The following is a 15,098-nucleotide window of genomic DNA, read 5'->3' on the forward strand; positions in this document are numbered from 1 at the left end:
TGAGCGAGGACTCCAGCCGGCTGAGACTTTTGGATCTCCTCCAGGGCCTTCAGCCTCGCCCCTCTCGCTGAGTTGGATTGAATGGCTTTCCATCGGTTTGTTTCTATTCATATCCCACTGGTGTTGTTTTCACAAATAGCTCCAGGCGTTTTTGATCCCACCTAAGCCGCCTCCCTGCTCCTGGGTTCCCCACAAACAACAACCCTGTGAGGTGCGTTGTTGGGTTGAGAGGGAGGGAGGGAAGACAGACAGACAGACTTACGGAGGCCCAAGGCCACTCAGCTGGCTTTCGTGCCTGAAATGGAACTAGAATCCACTCTCTGCTGGCGACTGGCCTGAAGTCACCCACCCAGCTTCCGTGCCTAAAGTGGGACTAGAACTCACCGTCTCCTGGTGATTGGACTATCCTGCTGGCTTTCACCGCTAAAGCAGAGCTAGAATTCACCATTTCCTAGCGATTGGCCCAAAGGCACCCAGTCTCCTTTTGTGCCTAGGATGGGACTAGAACTAGAACTCATTGTCTCCTGGTGATGGCACTAGAACTAGAACTAGGATGGGACTAGAACTAGGATGGGGCTAGAACTAGAACTCACCCTCTCCTGGTGATTGGCCCAAAACCACCCAGTCGCCTTTTGTGCCTAAGGTGAGACTAGAACTCACCATCTCCGGCTGATTGGCCTAAAGCCACCCAGCCAATTTTTGTGCCTAAAGAGGGACTAGAACTCACCTCCTAAGCATTTAACCAAGATGGCGTTGCACCCCTTTAAAAATAGGGGTGCAGAATTTCCCAGGGCTCAAAGGCCACACCAGCAGATGTGTCTAAGAGGCGGAATTTTCAGAAAGGAATTTTGTACGAATTAATGGACCTCTTTGGCTTTTAACGTCTATTAATCCTCCAAGGCAGGAGGGGGGGGAGCCCATGTTTGTCCCCAGGAGATTAAAAAAGAAAAAAAGAAAGGAGGCCGTGCCAGATGGGGGGTTGCACCCTGCTTTAAAACCCTGGTATTGTGCCATAAAATAAACATTAAGGCTCATCAGTCAAGATAAAAAAAGACCTTTAAAGCCCAATGCATTATCTGTGTGATAAAAGGAGAGGACGCAGGTCAAATATTAACTTTTCACCAAAGGGAGATTTTCTTGCCTTTTGCAATGTTGGGTGTCTGGCACTGGAGGCTTTTTAAAAAGGACAGCTGTTGTCTGGAATGGTAGTAGGGTCTCCTGCTCGACTCAGGGGGTTGGACTAGAAGACCTCCAGGATCCCATCCCACTCTGTGGTTCTGTTCTTCACAGGACGGATGGACTCCTCAGACCTTGGTTCTGCCCTCCGCTTCCTGTTTCTATGGCCTTCTCTCCCTATTGATCAATGGGATCTGGGAGCTGTTCAGAAACCCATGGTGCTGAAATCAATTCCACAACTAAAACGTTTCTAGAGAAGAGAAGGGGGAGAGAATGGAATGGAGAGGAGAGAGGAGAAGAGAAGAGAAGAGAAGAGAAGGAAAGAATAGGGTAGGGTATGGTAGGATAGAGTAGGATAGAGTAGGATAGAGTAAGATAGATAAGATACAGTAGAAGGGAGAGAAGTGGAGGGGAAGAAAGAAAAGAGAAGGATAAAGAGAAGGATAGAATAGAGTAGAAAAGAACAGAATAGAATAAAAAGAGAAGAGGAATAGAATAGAATAGAATAGAACTCTTTATTGGCTAAGTGTGATTGGACCCACAAGCAACTTGTCTTTGGTGCAGATGCTCTCAGTGTACATAAAAAAAGATACGTTTGTCAAGAGTCAGGTGGTACAACACTTAATGATCGTCATAGTGGTCAAGTAAGCAATGAGGAAACAATTTTAATAAAAAAATTAAGGATACAGGCAACAAGTTACAGTTATACAGTCATAAGTGGGAGGAAGTGGGTAATAGGAAGGATGAGAAAAACCTAGTAGTAATAGTAGTGCAGACTTAGTGAATAGTTTGACAGTTGAGGGTGTCATTTATTTAGCAGAGTGATGGCGTCCTATTCTATTCTATTCTAAAACATTCCCATTTGGCCATTTGCTTCAGAATAGAGCTGAATGGGACTTTGGAGGTCTCCTAGTCCAGCTCCCTGCTCAATCAGGAGACCATCTAGCACATTGGCTCATCACAAGAGTCACCCTTAAATAGCCAAAAGGCGTGACCAAGTGTTGTAGAGATCTATTCACGCAGAGACCTCCTCCTGCTCAGCCACTCCTGCCTGCTAATACTTCTACGCACCCTAGCATCAAGACTCTTCTCCTGAGTCACTCATGGGCACCTGGTTGGCTTTCAGCCTCTGACCCCCATATCCTCTCCGCCCTCCTCACTATCAGACTCGGGTGCAAAATACACTGGCCTAGGATACCAAGACACACACATTTCTTGATCCTCAGAATCCGTGATCAGCTGCACAGGCCCCACCTGATGATGTTCCCTAGTTGGGCCATGAAATGTCTGCCAGAAAACAACCCATCAGAGAGAACTAAGAACCCCACCGTCCTCCTCCTCCTCCTCCCTGCAAACCTCCCTCCCTTATAACACTGGTGATGTTCCCTAGTTGGGTCTGCAAGAAGGCCTCCCTTCCATCCTGAGCTACAAATATCCTCCCCTATTGGTTCCTACTCATTCCTCTCTCTGTACTTGAGCACCTCCTGATGGCAGCTTTGGCAGCCAAGACGGATTCCGCACTCTGCCGATGCGATCATAAATGCATCACATTACAGTGGTGTAAACCTGAAGTATGCCAGGAAGCTGTGCCAAGGTCCTCACGGCCGTGGTTGCCACCTGCTTTTCCATCAGGATCTGCAAAGTCCGGGAGAATTACTTGGGGCACACAATAAACTGCAGTTTAATGTTTCCAAATGTAAAATAATGCACTTGGGGAAAAGGAATCCTCAATCTGAGTCTTGTATTGGCAGTTCTGTGTTAGCAAAAACTTCAGAAGAGAAGGATTTAGGGGTAGTGATTTCTGACAGTCTCAAAATGGGTGAGCAGTGTGGTCGGGCGGTAGGAAAAGCAGGTAGGATGCTTGGCTGCATAGCTAGAGGTATAACAAGCAGGAAGAGGGAGATTATGATCCCACTATATAGAATGCTGGTGAGACCACATTTGGAATACTGTGTTCAGTTCTGGAGACCTCACCTATAAAAAGATATTGACAAAACTGAACGGGTCCAAAGACGGGCTACAAGAATGGTGGAAGGTCTTAAGCATAAAACGTATCAGGAAAGACTTCATGAACTCAATCTGTAGAGTCTGGAGGACAGAAGGAAAAGGGGGGACATGATCGAAACATTTAAATATGTTAAAGGGTTAAATAAGGTCCAGGAGGGAAGTGTTTTTAATAGGAAAGTGAACACAAGAACAAGGGGACACAATCTGAGGTTAGTTGGGGGAAAGATCAAAAGCAACGTGAGAAAATATTATTTCATTGAAAGAGTAGTAGATCCTTGGAACAAACTTCCAGCAGATGTGGTTGGTCAATCCACAGTAACTGAATGTAAACATGCCTGGGATAAACATAGATCCATCGTAAGATAAAATACAGGAAATAGTATAAGGGCAGACGAGATGGACCAGGGGGTCTTTTTCTGCCGTCAATCCTCTATGTTTCTATGTTTCTAATACGCCGTATCTCCACACCCCGAGTCACTAAATGAATGCCTGTGCGAACTACGTGTACTGAGGCTTCTTCAAACTAGATGAGGCAAAATATTTCAGGGTCACTGGCAATTGTGTTCTCTTTGCAGATGATGTCAAACTATTTAATGCCACCAACAATGCTGCTACCCTTCAAAAAGACCTTGACCACGTAGCAGAATGGTCTAAAACCTGGCAACTTCAAATCTCCACCACTAAATGCTCTGTCTCACACATTGGTAAAAAGAATCAGAATACTAAATATAAACCTGGAGGAATTGAACTTATTGATAACCCTCAATCTGTCAAAGACCTTGGAGTACTCATATCCATTGACCTAAGTCCTAGAGCCCACTGCAACAACATTGCCAAAAAGGCTTTAAGAGTTGTTAACCTAATCCTTCGCAGCTTCTTCTCTGGTAATTTTGAACTGCTAACAAGAGCTTACAAAACATTTGTCAGACCAATCCTAGAATACAGCTCACCTGTATGGAACCCACATTGCATATCTGACATCAACACAATTGAGAGAGTCCAGAAATATTTCACAAGAAGAGTCCTTCACTCCTCACAACAAAATACCTGACTCCGCCAGACTTGAAATTCTTGGTTTAGACAACTTACAACTCCGTTGTCTCCGTTCCGACTTAATTATACAGTGATCCCCCGGGTATCGCGACCCCGATCATTGCGAAACGGCTATATCGCGAATTTTCAACCCGGAAGTAACACCATCTGCACGCATGCGTAGATGGTGGAGTTTGCGTTCCGGCAGATCAGCTGCTGGGCGGCCGAAGGAACGTTCCCTGGGTCTTCCCGCCGGCATGGGGGGCTTCCTAGCACCCCCCAAACCCGGGTTGGGGGCTGGGGGGTGGTGCTAGGAAGCTCCCATTGTTGGCGGAGACCTTTTAAAACACCCGCCCGGCTTCCAAACTGAGTCCTGAAGCCAAGCGCAGAAGTTCGCCTTTGGCGCTTGGCTTTAGGGCTCAGTTTGGAAGCCGCGCGGGTGTTTTAAAAGGTCTCCGCCAACAATGGGAGCTTCCTAGCACCCCCCAAACCCGGGTTGGGGGCTGGGGGGGGTGCTAGGAAGCTCCCCATGTTGGCGGAGACCTGTTAAAACACTCGCGCGGCTTCCAAACTGAGTCCTGAAGCCAAGCGCAGAAGTTCGCCTTTGGCGCTTGGCTTCAGGACTCAGTTTGGAAGCCGCGCGAGTGTTTTAAAAGGTCTCCGCCAACAATGGGATCTTCCTAGCACCCCCCAAACCCGGGTTGGGGGCTCGGGGGGGGTGCTAGGAAGCTCCCCATGTTGGCGGAGACCTGTTAAAACACTCGCGCGGCTTCCAAACTGAGTCCTGAAGCCAAGCGCAGAAGTTCGCCTTTGGCGCTTGGCTTCAGGACTCAGTTTGGAAGCCGCGCGGGTGTTTTAAAAGGTCTCCGCCAACAATGGGAGCTTCCTAGCACCCCCCAAACCCGGGTTGGGGGCTGGGGGGGGGTGCTAGGAAGCTCCCCATGTTGGCGGAGACCTGTTAAAACACTCGCGCGGCTTCCAAACTGAGTCCTGAAGCCAAGCGCAGAAGTTCGCCTTTGGCGCTTGGCTTCAGGACTCAGTTTGGAAGCCGCGCGAGTGTTTTAAAAGGTCTCCGCCAACAATGGGATCTTCCTAGCACCCCCCAAACCCGGGTTGGGGGCTCGGGGGGGGGTGCTAGGAAGCTCCCCATGTTGGCGGAGACCTGTTAAAACACTCGCGCGGCTTCCAAACTGAGTCCTGAAGCCAAGCGCAGAAGTTCGCCTTTGGCGCTTGGCTTCAGGACTCAGTTTGGAAGCCGCGCGGGTGTTTTAAAAGGTCTCCGCCAACAATGGGAGCTTCCTAGCACCCCCCAAACCCGGGTTGGGGGCTCGGGGGGGGTGCTAGGAAGCTCCCCATGTTGGCGGAGACCTGTTAAAACACTCGCGCGGCTTCCAAACTGAGTCCTGAAGCCAAGCGCAGAAGTTCGCCTTTGGCGCTTGGCTTCAGGACTCAGTTTGGAAGCCGCGCGGGGTGTTTTAAAAGGTCTCCGCCAACAATGGGATCTTCCTAGCACCCCCCAAACCCGGGTTGGGGGCTCGGGGGGGGTGCTAGGAAGCTCCCCATGTTGGCGGAGACCTGTTAAAACACTCGCGCGGCTTCCAAACTGAGTCCTGAAGCCAAGCGCAGAAGTTCGCCTTTGGCGCTTGGCTTTAGGGCTCAGTTTTGAAGCCGCGCGGGTGTTTTAAAACGTCGCTGCCAACATGGGGAGCTTCCTAGCACCCCCCAAACCCGGGTTGGGGGCTCGGGAGGGTGCTAGGAAGCTCCCCATGTTGGCGGAGACCTGTTAAAACACTCGTGCGGCTTCCAAACTGAGTCCTGAAGCCAAGCGCAGAAGTTCGCCTTTGGCGCTTGGCTTTAGGGCTCAGTTTGTAAGCCGCGCGGGTGTTTTAAAACCCCAATCTTCGGCTCCTCGCTGCTGCGGCGGAAGTAAAAACACCATCTGCGCATGCGCAGATGGTGTTTTTACTTCCGCAGCGCTACTTCGCGAAAACCCGATCATTGCGAGGGGTCCTGGAACGGAACCCTCGCAATGATCGGGGGATCACTGTAGTTCAAAAAATCATCTACCAAAATGTCCTACCTGTTAATGACTACTTCACCTTCAACTGCAACAACACAGGAGCACGAAACCGATTTAAACTAAATGTCAACCACTCCAAACTTGACTGCAAAAAATACGACTTCAGCAACAGAGACATCAACCCCTGGAATGCACTACCTGATTCTGTGGTTTCTACTCCTAACCCCAAAACCTTTAACCTTAGATTATCTACAATTGACCTCTCCCCCTTTCTAAGAGGTTTGTAAGGGGCGTGCATAAGCGCCCCACTGTGCCTTACCGTCCCTGTCCTATTGTCTTCTTTTGTTACTTTTTATCATTACTTATCTGATGTTTTATTTTTATTTATTTATTTATTTATTTATTTATTTATTTATTCTTTGTCCAATATACAATACATATAGAAGAGAATAGACATTAAGTAATATATATGAAGATAGAAAGTAAAAAAGAAGAGAAGTGGATGGGAGGGAGAGGATATATATGATATAAGTGATAAGGAGAGAATATATATGAGATAGATAGATAGATAGATAGATAGATAGATAGATAGATAGATAGATAGATAGATAGATAGATAAGGAGAGAATATGTATGATATTTAAGATAAGGGAAGACAATTGGACAGGGGACGATAGGCACATCAGTGCACTTATATATGCCCCTTACTGGCCTCTTAGGAACCTGGAGAGGTCAATCGTGGAGAGTCTAAGGGAGAAATATTGGGGGTTGGGAGTTGACACTACTGAGTCAGGTAATGAGTTCCACGCTTTGACAACTCGATTGTTAAAGTCATATTTTTTACAGTCAAGTTTGTAGCGGTTAATATTAAGTTTGACTCTCTTGAGTGCTCTTGTGTTGTTGCGGTTGAAGCTGAAGTAGTCACCGACAGGCAGGATGTTGCAGCATATGATCTTATGGGTTATTTGTGCAAATTACCACCCTATAATTGACAAAATAAATAAATAAATAAATCTTCCAAGAGGGGCCCAACCATCCTGGCCCAAACATGGAGAGCTGGACTCTCAAGCAGATGTAGAGAAGGGGGGAAAATTGCAGGCTGGGGTCTGGATTTTTTTTTTGATAAAGCAAAGACTTAGAAGGACACTCGACAGCCAGGAAGAAACATCTTCGCACCTTGCAAATTAATCCGGTGACTAATGTGTCATCTTTGCTTTCGGCAGATTGTGTCTGGAGAGGTGCAAACCTTAAACAGGTTTTTCCGGTCAGAGACTGATGAATGAATGGATATTTGGGACAGTGACATCCATCATGCCCGGGAATGTTTGGCTGGTTCTTAATGACCTCCAGAGCTCAAGGATTCGTCTCTTGTCTCGGCTTCTGCTTCTTCACCCTTGACAAAAAGGCTGGGTGGCTGGTTAAAGATTTGGCCGGAGATGACCCAAAGATAACGTGTTCCTTCTTTTGAAAGCCTCGCTGTCCGCCAGAAGATTAAAATGTGGAGAAGGTGTAAGATGGATGGTCTGTCTCAGAAAAGCATCCAGCCCATCTAAAGCCTTCGAATTAAGGGGGTCCAGCTTTTTTAGCCCTGAAATGGAAATACTGGTGGTAGAGAGAATCCACATGCAGAGATTAGATCAGATCAGATCAGATCAGGGGTGAAATACAGCAGGCTCTGGAGAACTGGTAGCAAAAATCTTGATTAGTTTGGAGAGCTGGTAGCAAGAATTTTGAGTAGTTCGGAAAACTGGTAGTGGGAACTTTGAATATTTCAGAGAACTGGTAGTGGGAATGTTGAGTAGTTCAGAGAACTGGTAGTGGGAATTTTGAGTAGTTCAGAGAAACGGTAGCAAGAACTTTGAGTAGTTCGGAAAAACGGTGATGGGAATTTTGAGTAGTTTGGAGAACCGGTAGTGGAAATTTTGAGTAGTTTGTCTTTCTCTGGCTGGCCCCAGAGTGGGCTGGGAATGGAGATTTTGCAGTACCCTTCCCCTGCCAAGTTTACCAGGCCACACCCACCAAGCCACACCACACCCACCAAACCACGCCCACCATGCCACACACCCCCAGAACTGGTAGGGGAAAAAAATTGGCCGGTGATGACCCAAAGATAACGTGTTCCTTCTTTTGAAAGCCTCGCTGTCCTTGGTCAGCTTCCATCCGTTGTTCCTCGTCCGGCCCTCTGGTGCCCTGGAAAACAGCGTGACCCCCTCCTCTCTGTGTCCACCCCTCAAGTACCTGTAGACTGCTATCATGTCCCCCCTGGCCCTTCTTTTTTTTATTAGTACCGTTTTATAATGCCTTAGTAAGGCCACACTTGGAATACTGCATTTGGTTCTGGTTACAAGTAGCTTTTCTTGCCAGCGTGGGTGGGAATGTGGTGGGTTTTTTTCCCTTTGATGGTCCCTTGATTAGAGTATTGTTTTCTGCTTGATTATTTGTTTGGGGTTCATCCCTGCTTCTCTGGGTGTTGGCCGTGGTTTCCTCCTTAGCTTTGTTCATTGTCTCTTTTGAACGCTGTTGTAAACGTGATTTATTTCTGTGTTCCTACTGATGGTTGAATTATCTGAGTGCCAGGCATCCAGGAATTCCCTCGGATTTATTTTTTTTTTATTTGGATTTGGTCTAGGACAGTGTTTCCCAACCTTGGCAACTTAGGTTAGGTTTATTGGATTTATATGCCACCCCTCTCCGCAAACTCGGGGCGCCATATAAACTTGAAGATATCTGGACTTCAACTCCCAGAATTTCCCAGCCAGGAAGTCTAGATATATTATTATAATAATAATAATTATTATTATTATTATTATTTTTATTATTTATTGGATTTGTATGCCGCCCCTCTCCGCAGACTCGGGGCGGCTAACAACAATGATAAAAGCAGCATGTAACAATCCAATACTAAAACAACTAAAAACCCTTATTATAAAACCAAACATACACACAGACATACCATGCATAACTTGTAATGGCCTACGGGGAAGGAATATCTCAACTCCCCCATGCCTGGCGGTATAAGTGAGTCTGGAGTAGTTTATGAAAGACAGGGAGGGTGGGGGTAGTTCTAAACTCCGGGGGGAGTTGGTTCCAGAGGGGAGGGGCCACCACAGAGAAGGCTCTTCCCCTGGGGCCCGTCAAACAACATTGTTTAGTCGATGGGACCCGGAGAAGGCCAACTCTGTGGGACCTTATTGGTCGCTGGGATTCGTGCGGTAGCAGGCAGTTCCAGAGGTAATCTGGTCCAATGCCCTGTAGGGCTTTAAAGGTCATGACCAACACTTTGAATTGTGACCGGAAACTGATCGGCAACCAATGCAGCCCACGGAGTGTTGAAGAAACGTGGGCATACCTGGGGAAGCCCCACGATTGCTCTCGCAGCTGCATTCTGCACGATCTGAAGTTTCCGAACACTTTTCAAAGGTCGCCCCATGTAGAGAGCGTTGCAGTAATCGGACCTCGAGGTGTTGCCAAGGTTGGGAAACACTGGTCTAAGATGTTCATGGCTTCCAGTAGAAATGCTGGTTGAATCTGTGCATGGGCTGTGAGATGAAGGAGTCTCTTCCACCCTGAACTACATCTATTCTCTATGTCAGTGCCCTTTGATGGAGGGTTTAAACAGCATTTTGGACCTGCTAAAGTGGTGGATTCCTGCCCAGGCAGAAGGTTTAGCTGGAAGATCTCCAAGGTCCTTTCCGTTCTGAATTTCCATCTGTAAACCTCTTCAAAATGCAAATGGCCTGGATTTTATTAGTACTTTTATGCTTCATTTATCAAAAGCTCTAAAATGCCAAATGGACTCTGGCCATATTTAGATTTACAGTGGTACCTCTACCTACGAACGCCTCTACTTACAAACTTTTCTAGATAAGAACCGGGTGTCCAAGATTGTTTTGCCTCTTCTCAAGAAACATTGTCTACTTACAAACCCGAGCTTCCAAAACTGTAACCGGAAAAGGCAGGGAGAAGCCTCTGGGGCCTATCTAGGAATATCCTGGGAGGAAACAGGGACGGAAAAGGCAGGGAGAAGCCTCCGTGGGGCCTCTCTAGGAATCTCCTGGGAGGAAACAGGGCCTCCACCCTCCTTGTGGTTTCCCCAATCCTACACATTATTTACTTTTACATTAATTCCTATGGGAAAAATTGCTTCTTCTTACAAACTTTTCTATTTAAGAACCTGGACACGGACCGAATTAAGTTCATAAGTAGAGGGACCACTGTATTAAAACCTTTTATTAGTTAGACAATTGGTGTGCATCTGATTATTGCGGCTTGGCACTAAGACAAAACTCTGGGATCTCCCCGTGGTCTCCTGTCCCAGAATCAAACCATCATTTCTCTTCTTGGATGGTTTCCCCTTAAGCTCTTCTTCCTAGCTGGAAACTGGGGAATCGAATTGAGGTTGAAATTCCAAATTTGCTCCTTTGGCTTCTGTTTTTTGGATTAATTCTCTCTTTTTTGGGTCCTTCCAGGGATGCTGTTGTTCAACAGAAGAGGGTGGCCTGCAATGGGTTGCCATTGGCCGAGCTGCAGGGCAAGCCAGTGGCCGGCCTGGCTGCCCCCTTAGCCGCCGGCAAGCAAGGTAAGAAAATTGAGGGTTTTGTAAAATTGCTAAGCCTGACTCGCGTAACAACGGAACTTCTGATCCCCAATCATGGTCATAAACCAGGAACTACAAAGTAAATTGCCAACTGTTAGCAGTGACTTAGCTGCCTAGGATTAAATAATATCAGTTTCTTCCTGTTGGCTAATTTCATTTATAATTCATTTGAATTATTTTTCTCCTTTTTCCTCCACTTTTTTGCAGTGTTAATCAATCCTTTGGTGGACCAGAGTTCGGGAGCCGTGGTGTGTGTTATCCTAGTGAGTATCTGAGGGGGGGGGGGAGGCGAAGTCCCTAGAAAACAGAGTTTGTGACACCTAGCATCATCGCCACAAATGTCTCCCTAGGGAGAGGAGGGCAAAAAAGTCAAGATGGCGGCTCATAGCCACTTGGCAATCGAAACCCAGCTCCTTAAAAAAAACAAACCCCGTCCTGGCTGCCATCTTGATTTTTCCCCGAGTTTTCAGATCCAGATGAACAGAGTTGGAAGGGATCTTGGAGGTCTTCTAGTCCAGGGGTAGGCAAAGTTGGCTCTTCTATGACGTACAAGGTGCGTTCCAAAAGTAATGCAATTGAATATCCTGCACCATTCCTATTGGTCGGAGTGGGACCGAAGCACTTGGAGTAGATGGGGGGGACGCTAAGCTTTGCCACAACCGATCTCAGTGCTCTCCAAGCTGTGGAAGCAGCAGGACGTCAGTTATTGTAAACCTCTGCGTGCCGACCGTGTCATGAAAAAAATGGAATGGAAATTTCAAGTGAACTTTTGCAACGTATAGAAATTAAACCTGGACAAAGTGATGAAACCTGGGTTTTTTAATATGACCCAGAAACAAAACGCCAAAGCTCTGAGTGGCACACTGACCAGTCCACCAAGCCCAAAAAGGCAGGAATGAGCAAATCAAAAGTGAAAACAATGCTCATTATCTTTTTCGACAGTAAAGGAGGGGTCCATAAGGAGTTTGTTCCTCAAGGAAAGACAGTTAACGTTGCCTACTACATGTATGGGCTGGAAAGACTCCGAAAAAGGGTCATCAGGACGAGACAAGACATCTCCACTACCTGGCAACTCCATCACGACAACCTGCCTTGCCACAATGCACTAGGAGTCCGCGAGTTCCTGGCCAAACAACAGGTGCCAACGCTGCCCCCCCCCCCCATAGTCCTGACATCGCCCCAGAAGACTTCTTTTTGTTCCCAGCCCTGAAAGGAACCTGTTTTTTGTCCATAGAAGAGATCCAATCAGCCGTGATGAAGACCTTGCAAGAGGTCCCCGAAGACGCCTTCCAGGGCACGTACAGGTCATGGCAGAGTCGCTGGAAAAAATGTGTAGAGGCCCAAGGACAGGACTTTGAAGAATTTTGTGCAAATCCGTTCAATAAATTACTTTTTTTTAAAAAAGAATTGCATTACTTTTGGAACGCACCCTGTATTGACTTCCACTGCCAGAATTCCTGAGCTAGCATGATTGTCTCAGGAATTCTGGGAGTTGAAACCCACAAGTCCTAGAAGAGCCACCTTGGCCTACCCCTGTTCTAGTCCAACCCCCTGCCTTACACCTGCCTCTACCTAGGATCAAACTCACAACCTCCTGAAGGCAAGGCAAGAGCTCCATCTCTAGGCCACAGCAGGTTATTTTTATTTTTTATTTTTTAATTTACATATTGGTAGTGTACAAAGAAATAACACTGTTTATATACATGATATTGGTGCTAATAAGAGAGAAAGATTAGGACGGGACGGGAGGCAGGCTGGTGCTGACCTCTTAGGAATCGGGTGAGGTCAATAGTGGACAGCCTAAGTGTAACGTTTGGGGGGTTACGTAATGATACTACAGAGTCAGGGAGTTAGTTCCAGGCATTAACTACTCGGTTACTAAAGTCGTATTTCCTGCAGTCGAGTTTGGAACGGTTTACTTTAGGTTTGTATCTGCTGTGTGCCCATGTGTTGTTGTGGTTGAAGCTGAAGTCATTGACAGGGAGAACATTGTAGCAGGTGATTTTACGGGCAATGCTTAGGTCGTGTTTAAGGTGACGTAGTTCTAAGCTTTCTAAACCTGGGATTGTAAGTCTAGTTGCGTTGGGTATTCTGTTTCGAGTAGAAGAGTGGAGGACTCTTCTTATAAAGTATCTCTGGACATTTTCTAGAGTGTTTGTGTCCGAAATGTGGACATAAATGTACATTAGAAAGTTGGGTGAAGGTTGAGGAAAAGCTTCAACCCATGGTATGAGGTTCAGCCCTGCTGTTGCCCAGAGGTGAGCAACTAAGGTGACTTTAACACCTGTGCACTTCAACTCGCAGCATTCCCAAGCGAAACGTAACATGGCCAAGCTAGAGAAGATCCCTTGTTGTAAGATGGTGCTCTGATTACAGTGGAATGGGCTTTGTAATCCTTTTCCCCACCCTTTGCAACATTAATTTCCACCTGGCCCCCAGTACCTGCTCCCAGTGTGTCCATTCCTCCTTTGATGTCTTCCCTTTAATTTCCCCAGGTCTACTGTGGGCAGCTTTCGGACTCGGATGAGCAAAACCTTCGGGCTTTAGAGAAGCACGTAAGTAAACTCACCTTTTGTAAAATCCTTGGGGTACATGTGGGGGTTGGAATCTGTCCCCCTACAAGAGCCTCGGTGGTGCAGTGGTTAGAGTGCAGTTCTGCAAGTGGCTTCTGCTGATCACCAGCTACCAGCAGTTTGGCAGATCGAATCTCACCAGGCTCCAGGTGGACTCAGCCTTCCATCCTTCCAAGGTGGGTCAAATGAGGACCCAGATGGTTGGGAGCAATAAGTTTACTCTCTATAAACCACTTAAAGAGGGCTGTTAAGCACTGTGAAGTGGTATATAAGTCTAAATGCTATTGCTATTTTTAAAACAAGCAAACAAGAGGGACTTCTCTTTTTAAAAAAATAATCTTTATTAAATTTCTACATATAAAAACAGTCAAAACAAACAAAACCTACAAAGAAAAAGAAAGAAAAAAGGAGGAAAAATAGACAGACAAATCAGTTCAGTTTCAATAGTAAAGACATAATTTATCAACCATAATGTTCACTATCACTATCGAACGACCTGATGTTAGGTACTATGTCTAGTATGTGGAATTGTGTGTTTATTTTCTTTAGTTCGGTATACTATACAGTGGTCCCTCTACTTCAGAACTTAATTCGTTCCGTGACCAGGTTCTTAAGTAGAAAAGTTCTTAAGTAGAAGCAATTTTCCCCATAGGAATTGATGTAAGAGCAAATAATGCATGCAAACCCATTAGGAAAGAAAGAAAAGCTCGGAATTTGGGTGGGAGGAGGAGAAGGAGGACAGTCGCTGCTGAAGGAAGAAGGTGAGGGGAGAAGAATTAAAAAAATCCAAAACTTTAAGGCTAAAAAAAAAAAGAAGGACTCTGAGGTGGTGTCCAGAGAAAGGAAAACACTCCGTTCGCTCTGGGCTGCCCAGAGCAAACAGAGTATTTCTTTTCTCTGGGCACTGGCAGAGGTTTATTTCCTCTCCAAGCGCTCAGAGAAAGGAAAATGCTCTGTTCGCTCTGGGCTGCCAAAGCCTCCTTAAGCGCCACTGAAAGGCTCCTCTGGCAGCCCAGAAAAGCCCGAGATGGTCAGGATTAAAGCGGGAATGGCAGGAAATTGGCCAGGCCTTTGTGCCACTCTCAAATTTCCTGGGAAATTTTCCCGGGCTCAGGTTCTTAAGTAGAAAATTGTTCTTAAGAAGAGGCAAAAAAATCTTGAACACCAGGTTCTTATCTAGAAAAGTTCTTAAGTAGAGATACCACTGTATTTGTGTTCATTTTGGGTGTTTCTGAGGAAGGTACGAGGGACTTCTTCATTTGTGAATGTGGTTTCTTTCAGATCCTGGTGTCCTACAAGCGTCTCCAAAGCCTTCGGACATTGCAGTCTCGCCAGGCCAAGCCTCTGGAGCCCCCCAGGAGCAGCTACAGCGAGCAGGACCGCAAGATCCTGCAATTGTGCGGTAAGGGCAGACTGGCTATTTTTCACCCGCCGTTGCAGCATTCACCACCACAGCCACCTGCGGTCACAGGATCAAAATTCCGACACTTGGAAACTGACTTGTGTTGTGTGTACTCCCTTGCCGTGTGAGGAGTTTTCGGATTCAGAGGATGACTGGGATTTAGAGATCATAAATCTCCCTGCTCTACCGACAGTTAGCCATGTTAATGTAGACCACGGAGCTAATGACCTAGAGATGAGTTCAAGTGACTCAAATGGGGGAGACCACAGATGGAGGGACACTCGTTTTCGA

The 15,098-nt window shown here is 46.6% G+C and overlaps 1 protein-coding gene across 1 annotated transcript in view; it reads left to right on the plus strand.

The window, feature by feature from the left end:
- The window catches only part of PDE2A (phosphodiesterase 2A), a 179,342-nt gene that overhangs the window by 130,338 nt on the left and 33,906 nt on the right, over positions 1 to 15,098 (plus strand). The window contains exons 4-7 of the mRNA XM_070749409.1: positions 10,705 to 10,814; positions 11,040 to 11,095; positions 13,328 to 13,387; positions 14,687 to 14,807. Coding sequence (XP_070605510.1) covers positions 10,705 to 10,814; positions 11,040 to 11,095; positions 13,328 to 13,387; positions 14,687 to 14,807 — 347 coding nt within the window. The remainder of the gene's footprint in view (positions 1 to 10,704; positions 10,815 to 11,039; positions 11,096 to 13,327; positions 13,388 to 14,686; positions 14,808 to 15,098) is intronic.

This window comes from Erythrolamprus reginae, chromosome 4 (genome assembly GCF_031021105.1).
Source record: "Erythrolamprus reginae isolate rEryReg1 chromosome 4, rEryReg1.hap1, whole genome shotgun sequence".
NCBI classification, from domain to species: domain Eukaryota; kingdom Metazoa; phylum Chordata; class Lepidosauria; order Squamata; family Dipsadidae; genus Erythrolamprus; species Erythrolamprus reginae.